Consider the following 9,182-nt stretch of genomic DNA (forward strand, 5'->3'; position numbering starts at 1 on the left):
AAAACATCACAAAAAAATACTGTCACACCCCAACCTCTCTTTTGCATATATACTTATAATAAACAATTACAAATTTAAGTAAAGAAATCATATACTAATTACATCACCATCCAAATCCCATATTTACAAAATCCATCATTTATAGCTTATTTACAAATATTCTACATCAACACACATAACCATAAACATTAAATATCATCAACAGTTTCATATCTATATGCACATGCCTCTATTTAAACATTAAATATCATCAACAGTTTCATATCTATATGCACATGCCTCTATTTTCCTTTTTATTATTCTGTGACAAATCAGGCCTGATATCTGTCTGGGATTTCCAATATGATTGACCCGAAGGTCCCACTGTGATTTGACCCCGAAGGTCCCAATATGATTTGACCCGAAGGTCCCACTGTGATTTGACCCGAAGGTCCCAATATGATTTGACCCGAATGTCCCAATATGTCCACTGTGATTTCAGATCCAGGGCAAGACCGTCACAGATCCTCTATTTTCATCTATAAATACCCCCACTTCCACAATTAAAATTTCAGCAAACGGTCGAGGTCGGTATCCCTATCCGACGCCGGCGAGGATGAGATGGCTAGCCAGCTTGCCGAAGCAGTTCCCAACGCCGGCCGCAAGGAAGGAAAAAGGCGACGGCCAACCGCCGTTGCGCCGAGACTCCACCCGCTCCCGCTCCCTTTGTGCCACCTCAACCCCCCACCAACTTGTTGTGGACCCTTTAGGCCCAACTCAATTTGACCGATAAGTCAAATATGACCCCCGAGCAACTTGATTCACATTTGGCAATGATACGAAGTCTCCGAAGAACATTGGGGATAGGGCCAGAGGAATAGTCTTCCACGTGGGTATTTTTTAGCCTTTAATTATTTATTTTTTATTTTTTAGGATTTTAATTATGTATATTTTTTTTGAATTTTAATTATGTAATTTTTAATTTTTAGGATTTTAAGTTTGTAATTTTTATTTTTTAGGATTTAATTATGTAATTTTTATATTTTAATGTATTTTTAGTAATTGAAGTATTTAAATTAAATAATGGAATGGTGGGACCCTTGAGCATGTCCTTGCAGAAGAGCATAGATGTGGGTGTTGTGCTCTTGAGGAAGAACATATAGTAAAAAAGTAACAAAAGCAGGTACGGGCCCACATCCATGCTCTTGCCAAAGAGCACGGATGTGGATGCTCTTAGTGCTGAATGAGACCCACCTCATTATAAAGAAAAAATTCCTTAAATAGAATTAATCTATTTTTAAGGGACATTCCAAAATGACAAATATGATCTATTTTTAAATAAGTTTAGGGAGTATATTATAAGCTTACATTAAATGATATTAATATAATTATGGGACAATAAAAGTTAATGTTTAATTAATTCAGCTAATGATTTTCTTTTGATATAAAATTATGTTCTACACAATTAAAATTAATGTTAATTAATTCAGCTAGATATTTTTCACTATGTCCAATCTAATAAATTTTTCATTTTCTATTAAATTCCAATAACCATTTCACCAAAGTAAAAAAGTGTTAAAATCCTTCTTAGTACTAGTATTGTATCTATGACAAATGGAGTATATAAAATAGACAAATCAATTTCTAAAAAACAAGGCTATTTATTATTGGATAAAACAATAGCAAACGGTCGAAGCAAGAAAAATAGAAGCCTCCCGTGCTATCAACGTTTGTCAGGTAATTTGTCAATTTCAATGACAATTAATAACCTTCCAATTTTGTCATACTTTACCATTATAGAAGCTGCATAAATTTAATCGAACCCATTCAATTTAATAATTATGCTGTTAATTATTAAACTCAAAACCCAACTCTTAAGCAACCTGTACGGCCCTCTCCTCTCTCTCTCTTTCACCCAACTTTACTCTTTCCTGTCGGACTCTTACAACGGCAGCAGCTCTACTTTCTTTCATTTCTAGCATAGCACCTCAATCATAGTAAGATATTCTTTTATAATTACACTTCATTTGATCCAAAGATTGCATCTTTTTAGCTGTTTTTTGAAGTGGGGAGGTTCTTGCTTGGTGCAATATCAAGATTTTTATTTGTTTGTACATTTTTAGGAATTCTTTGTTGGAAAGATTGAATCTTGGGGGAGGCCCATTTTGTATCTCTGTTTTATTATTTATAAGTGGTTGGATCTAGGAGAAGTTGTTGCTGAGGTAGAGGGTTTGGTTTTTTCAATTTTGGGGGTAAATTCAATTTAGAACTTAGTTTGTTTCTTGGTATTTCTACTCCGTTTTCTTGATTTATTTTGGCCACATTTCAAAGGGGCCCTTTGAAGAAAAGGTAGGTCTTTTGTGGGTGGAGATTTGGGGAATCTTGAAGCTGTTTATTTATAGCATTTTTCATTAAAGAATAGAGCTTTGAGAATCATAGATAAAAGTTGTGGTTTTTCTTGAAAAAGTGGAGAGTGTTACAAGAATTGAGCATGAGGAAAAATGGCAATCCTCATTCAGGAAGGATGTTTAGTGATAGAAGATGGAAAATGCCATTCTTTGTGAACTTGCTCGTGTCGATCACTTTGTTGACCGGCACCATTTTCGGGCTCTATTCATCTCAAAATGGCCGGGATCAGTTGCAATTCGATACTAAGTCGTTTGAGGATGCTGCGGAGAAGGCAGAGGGGTATTTCATAGAATCTGAGATGAGGAAGTCTTTGGAATTGACTGAGGTTGCTGAAGCCGAACCTCCAAGGCTTGCTTATCTGATTTCAGGGACGAAGGGCGACAGCCAGAGGATGCTGAGGACGTTGCAGGCCGTGTATCATCCCAGGAATCAGTATATTCTTCACATGGATCTCGAGGCTCCCGCAAGAGAGAGGCTGAATTTGACTATATCAGTGAAGAATGACCCGACGTTTAGCACTGTGGAGAATGTGCGCGTGATGGCTCAGTCGAATTTGGTGACGTACAAAGGTCCTACTATGATTGCTTGTACTCTCCAAGCTGTAGCCATTCTGCTGAAGGAGAGCTTGAATTGGGATTGGTTTATCAATCTGAGTGCTTCCGATTATCCTCTCGTGACTCAAGATGGTGAGTTCTCCGCCTTGTTCACCTCAATTATCGCGATATTCTTGTGTATTCTTCATGCTTTTGTGCTTTTGGAAATGTTGCTAGGTCATAAGATGTAAAATTTCAAAAAGGGTCGAGCTTGTTTCTCTTCTGATCTCGTGACTATGAAGTGTACGAAAGGGAGACTTGCTATTATACGTTTTACGAGCTCTAGTAGTAATTGGCTTACTTTGGCAGTTCAACATTGCATTCAACTATTCTTAGATATTTTGAGAGCAGTTTGTTTTTTCTGAATTTCTTCGAACTATCGAGCATGTTATCATACACGAGTCTAGACATGTAGTTGGATAGGAGAAACTGCCTTCTAGAAATTCTATTTGTTTACTTGTTTAAGTCGATAGTTTGGTTAAGTTTAGCCGTATATGAACATTGGCTCGTAAGAATTGATAAAGCTTTGGATTCTTTTAGCAATTGTGAACAAAATTTGAATCAAGCTTATGATTCGGGACCATTTCCACATCGGTGAATTAGGTGATGCATTTCATTGTCATTAATGCTTTACCTACAGCTCGAACATGTGACACAACATAGAATCGAATGTCGGTTAAAGTCTTAAGCATTTGAAGAAAAGCTCCATCCTATGAGTTGTCTCTGTCCACCTTTTCTCGAAATAGTATGTATTGATAGATTGTGTCGTTATCGGAAACTACTGCTACTGAAACTGAGAACAAATTGTTCATAACTTAGTCATAACTATGCAGAAATTGTTGATTTTTATTAAGCAATAAGTGCTTTCTTTGGTTTTTCGTATTGAAATTTTGAAATAAGGGCTTGTTATATTATGTCGAAAACAGCATAAAGTTCGATTTTTTTGTGGACAACGTTATGCTCCGTGTCTTCCAATTGACATTATCACCGACTCTTCTATTTGTGAAACTCTTGTCTTGAAGATATTGAAGCTTTTATTCATTGTGCAGATATGCTTTATGTTTTCTCGAACCTGTCTCGGAATCTCAACTTTATCGAGCACACACAGATCTACGGCTGGAAGCTGTAAGTATCTAAACACTCGAGAGAATGGCTATAGCGTGACACGTTTGATGCAACTAAAAGATGACCTTTCGTTATCATACTTTTTCAGGAACCAGCGAGCGAAGCCTATCATAATCGATCCTGGTCTGTACTTGTCTAAAAAATCCGACATTGCCTGGACCACTCAGCGCCGCTCTCTCCCTACATCTTTTAAGTTGTTCACCGGTGCGTTTTTCCATCCTACATATTTATGCCCTTACACGATTTATACGCAATTGTAAATTCTTGAAACAGATGACTTAAGTCCAAAATAAGTCATAAACATATGGTTGATTTACGATTTTGGTGCAAAACATTATCTTTGGTACCTTCTTATCACGAACTTATGAGATCGGTCCTTTTTTTTCCTTTTTTGGACGGAGTAAAAAACTAACGGTCAACCAGAATTCTGTTTGACCGTCCAAAAAAAGGCAAAAAAAGGACCGATTTCATAAGTTCTGGATGTGAAGCTACCAAACATAATGTTTTGGACCAAAATCATAAAACGGTCATATATTTACGAATTTTTGATAACATTGTTACACAGATTTTTGAGTATTCTTCGTATTGCTTTTTACGCAGGGTCGGCTTGGGTGGTTCTAACTCGCTCGTTCATGGAGTACAGCATATGGGGGTGGGAAAATCTCCCCCGGACGATCCTCATGTACTACACGAACTTCGTTTCATCTCCGGAGGGCTACTTCCACACGGTCCTTTGCAACACCGAGGAGTTCCAAGGCACCTCCATAAGCCACGACCTCCACTACATCGCGTGGGACACGCCTCCGAAGCAGCACCCGAGGTCCTTAACGATGAGGGACTTCAGCAAGATGGTGAACAGCAGCTCGCCTTTCGCCAGGAAGTTCCACAAGGACGATCCGGTTCTCGACAAGATCGACCGGGAGCTGCTCGGCCGGACGGACCGTTTCGCCCCCGGGGCGTGGTGCGTGGGGAGCTCGGAAGGCGGGGCCGATCCTTGCCTGGTGAGAGGCGATGACTCGGTTTTTAGGCCTGGCCCCGGGGCGCAGAGGCTGCTGGGGCTCATGAAGACATTGTTGTCTGATGATTTTCGAAGTAAGCAGTGTTTGAATCAAAGCAGGGATTGAGATGAGAAGCTGTTTGCGATTTTTCTAAGCAAGGTGTTTCTCTCTAACAAGATGAAAGATGTACATTGATTGTTGATAGGAAATGTAGGATGTAGAATTTTGTTCGACTTTAATTGAGAAATGGGTTTTATTGTTGTGCTTGAATTTTGATTTTCATGAATCTCGTTTTTTTTTGCTTCAATAGTCTTGTGTATGGTTCTTTGCAGCTATATTGTTGTTGTGAAATACTGCTAATCAAATATAATCACGAAAAAATAATAAAGAATGTAAAAAAATATTTAACCATTTCTATGTGGGAACAACCTACTTTTGGCTCATCCAAGTGATAAAAAAAGTCATCTGATTTTTGGTAATGAATCTCATTTAATTTTTTACACTTACATACTAATTGCACCTATTAGGCCATTTAAAACGCATACACAAAATTTTAAACAACTTTTACAATATATGTGTCATGTCAGAATCTCAAACATTACTAGACACCAATATCCATAGAAATACAACTAGACATCTATGCTCATAGTCCATTCATTTACTTTTTTAATGACACCAATATCCATAGAAATACAACTAGACATCCATGCTCATAGTCCAGTCATTTACTTTTTCAATTCATTATCCTGCCGCAAAATATTGTCCATGTTTGATTCGGCACTAGTTTTAAGAAATATGAAGAAAAGTGAGTGGAAAAAGTTAGTGAAATATAGGCCCCACATTTATATATTAGTTTTATAATAGAATGTGAGGGTAATGAGTTAGTGGAAGTGTGCATTTACCAAAAATGGAAAAAAGCAAAGTGGACAACATTTCGCGGACGTACCAAAATGACAAAACTGGACGATATTTCACTGACGAAGGGAGTATTAATCTTCCATTTCATACATTTATTTAAATTACATTATTTTTAAATTTAGATAAATATTTAAAATTCAATATTACATAATACTCCAAGATAAGTGAGTTATTTCATTTAATACTTCCTTAGTCCCATATTAAGAAAATCTAGATGTTCGAGATAAGCGAGTTAGTTCATTTTTTCTATAGCAAAATCAACATTTTCAATAATTTTTTCTATCAAGACAACACACAAATTCTAAACTAAATAAATCCCATCTATTTTTATACTACAAATTAGAAGAATATAACCAAAAAAAATGACCTGAATCTACGCCCTCTACTCCTTGCTTTCTCCGCCACTTCACATACACAAAATGCATGTATAACTGTGCCTCTCTCTCTCTAGAAATGCATGAGCTGACTGTCTGAGTAAAGGCCTTTTTGTCATGAGAAGAAGCAACACATTAATTATGCCATCTTTCCCCCTAAAACCATCAATACTCATCTCCCAATCCCTTTTGTAAAGAGAGAGAGAGAGAGGATGAAGGGAACTCACAGCCACAGCCACAGCTACAGAAGGAGATGGAGCAATGCATACATAGTAATGGCAATTGTATGTTGTGTTTTTGGATGTGGAATTCTTGGCCTAATGGGAATTCACAGGCTTAGAGAGAGGAGCTCTTTTTCTCTCATGATCAACGAAAAGGATGATCAAATCCTCTCCCTCCATCTCCTCTTGCAGAAGGAGAGGGAGCGTGTGGTGGAGACGAGGAGGAAGGCGGATGAACATGGCGAGCCTCGGCGGAGCTCGGCACGAAGGTGTCGGAGATGCGGTCGATGATTTCGTCTCTGAGAGAGGAGCAGAGGGTGGTCGAGTCGGCCTTCCAGGAGAAGTATGCACAGATGAATGACCAGAGCCGCCTTCAGGTTGAGGCTCTCAAGGAGGAGGTGAGGCGGAAGGAAGGCGAAATCGAGGATCTGAGCCTTCGCCTGGCGAATGGCGTTGGATTGAATGCGACAGTGGCGGAGGCGGACGCGACGGGGAGTGGAGGGGGGAAGAGTGCGTCGGCAGAAACAGAGGCGACGAACGACACGAGCTCGGAAAATGAAGCGACGAGAGGGAGGGAAGATGGCGCGGATGATCGGGAACCGGAGGTGCGGGGAAGCACTCGTAGATTCAGAGGGAAGCGCGGATATCTGAGGCGGGCTAAGGGGAGGAGATGGAGATCGGTTGGGAAGCAAGCGCAAGTGAGGAAGAGCGACGTAGATTCGACAATGGCGGATAGTGCACTCAGAAACTCGAGCGCGGAGCAAACTCGTGCCTCGGTGGAAGAGCTGGCCGAGGCCTCAGATAGGAAGACGGAGGGCGGGCGAGAACAAGAGATTGAGCAGCCGGGAGACGAGAATGCGGAGGATGGAAATGAACACCGGCATACCGATGTTGCGGGACGAAAAGGAGCTGCTGAGAGAAGTGCAGAAGAAAAAGATGTTAGAGATGCTGATGAAAGTGAAGACAAGGAAGAAACAGAGGAGACTGAGTTTTAGTTTTTAAGGGATTTCTTGAATGTTTTGCATATCCTTGTTTGTTCCACATTAGTATTTGGACCTACTTATTACGAGCTCGGTTGAGATATTCACATGTGAGTTGCTCGACATTGAAAATGCGAAGTAGAAAGAAATCAACTTAAATACCTATTGAGTCACTCCTCTTATCACCAGTTGGTTTTAGGATAAAAAGCTCACTCGGGTTGGTTGATCTTCCCTTCAAGTATCAGATACGCTTTCCCTCGTAAAATCTGGACACAGTTTAAAACTATCCCAGCAAAGAGATTGAGATTAATATGAGAAATATCTATAGCAACAATTCTTGGGCAAAGCAGAGACAGATTAATTTAACAAGAAACTAAATGCTGTTTCTCAATTAACTTACCCCAGCAAGGGGGCTTCTATCCATCCCAGTGTAGGGAGGTTCCGATTCTCGAAACCGAACCTAACGGACGTTGCACTGCTGCATCACCGGATGACTGTAATCGAGGAATCTATCCCAAAGGGGCTTGTATTTCTCCATCCCAATCTTCAACCAAGGCTTCGAGTTCCCGTTGAAGTGAAGGACCGCTCCCTTCTCGATCAAGTGTGGATCGATGTTCGTGTAGCCCAAGCCCAGCACGTGCCATGAAGGGCTCAAAGGCTGGGTCAATCCGTAGAAGGTCAGCAGACCGGGAGGGAGGGTGCCGAGTTTCCAGAGAGTCCTATCGACGTTCTTCTCCTGCCAGTAGTGGTAGATGCCGGTGACGTTCCTTCTCCTCCATTCGTCCAAGTCGAACACGTTCATCCCGAACGCCCAGCCGTAGGCGTCGGGGTCGAAGTGCTCGCGGATGAGAGGGTGGGAGTAGTTTAAGTACTTGTGGTATCTATGGAATGTCTCCATGCACGTCTCGACCGCACCATTGACGTTTCCGTTCAGGTTGAGCGAGAACAGAGGCGAGAGATCTTTCTGCACCACGACGTCGTCGTCGAGAAACACCACCTTCTTTAGGGCGGGAAAGACTTCGGGGATGTAGATCTTAAAGATGGTAATCGAGAGAGGCATTGTATTGAAGGTAGAACATGGTGGCAAAGGTAGAAGAATAGCTTAGATTGTATTTTTCTGTTGTATTTGAATAGGTTACTCATGCTCCCTTTTATAGGGGAATTACAACTCTAGGAAATACCTCCATCACTCTAGAGACTACCACTAATTAAAAGTATCTAGGAAAGTTCACTCATTTATTGTAATAACAATTACCAAGTTATGGGTACTTGGTACTAGCCGTCTTCTCTTCTTTTTGACACTCCCCCTCAAGTTGAGCAATGGTATCTCCGATGTTCAACTTGGCCAAAACTTCTCTAAAAATTCTGGGATTCACTGCTTTGGTTAAGATATCGGCCAATTGTTCCTCAGATCGAACAAACGGGAATTCTATGACTCCACCTTCCAATTTTTCTTTGATGAAGTGGCGATCGACTTCAACGTGTTTGGTTCTGTCATGTTGTACTGGGTTTTCTGATATGCTGATTGCTGCTTTATTGTCGCAGAATAACTTACTCTTTCGATTTGGGGGAAAACCGATCTCAG

At 40.4% G+C, this 9,182-nt stretch overlaps 2 protein-coding genes across 2 annotated transcripts; one reads left to right on the forward strand and one right to left on the reverse strand.

The window, feature by feature from the left end:
- The first annotated feature begins 1,743 nt into the window (after window positions 1-1,743).
- On the forward strand, window positions 1,744-5,374 carry LOC121757113 (beta-glucuronosyltransferase GlcAT14A-like). Its single transcript, XM_042152603.1, has 4 exons — window positions 1,744-3,074; window positions 4,031-4,106; window positions 4,195-4,310; window positions 4,707-5,374. The coding sequence occupies exons 1-4, from the start codon at window positions 2,471-2,473 to the stop codon at window positions 5,228-5,230; spliced, it is 1,320 nt and encodes a 439-aa protein (XP_042008537.1). The 5' UTR covers window positions 1,744-2,470; the 3' UTR covers window positions 5,231-5,374.
- A 2,391-nt stretch (window positions 5,375-7,765) lies between these two features.
- LOC121759112 (probable galacturonosyltransferase 10) lies at window positions 7,766-8,657 on the reverse strand. Its single transcript, XM_042154611.1, has one exon. The coding sequence runs from the start codon at window positions 8,655-8,657 to the stop codon at window positions 8,058-8,060; it is 600 nt and encodes a 199-aa protein (XP_042010545.1). The 3' UTR covers window positions 7,766-8,057.
- Window positions 8,658-9,182: the final 525 nt, after the last annotated feature.

Source organism: Salvia splendens, chromosome 12 (genome assembly GCF_004379255.2).
Source record: "Salvia splendens isolate huo1 chromosome 12, SspV2, whole genome shotgun sequence".
Classification (NCBI taxonomy): Eukaryota; Viridiplantae; Streptophyta; class Magnoliopsida; order Lamiales; family Lamiaceae; genus Salvia; species Salvia splendens.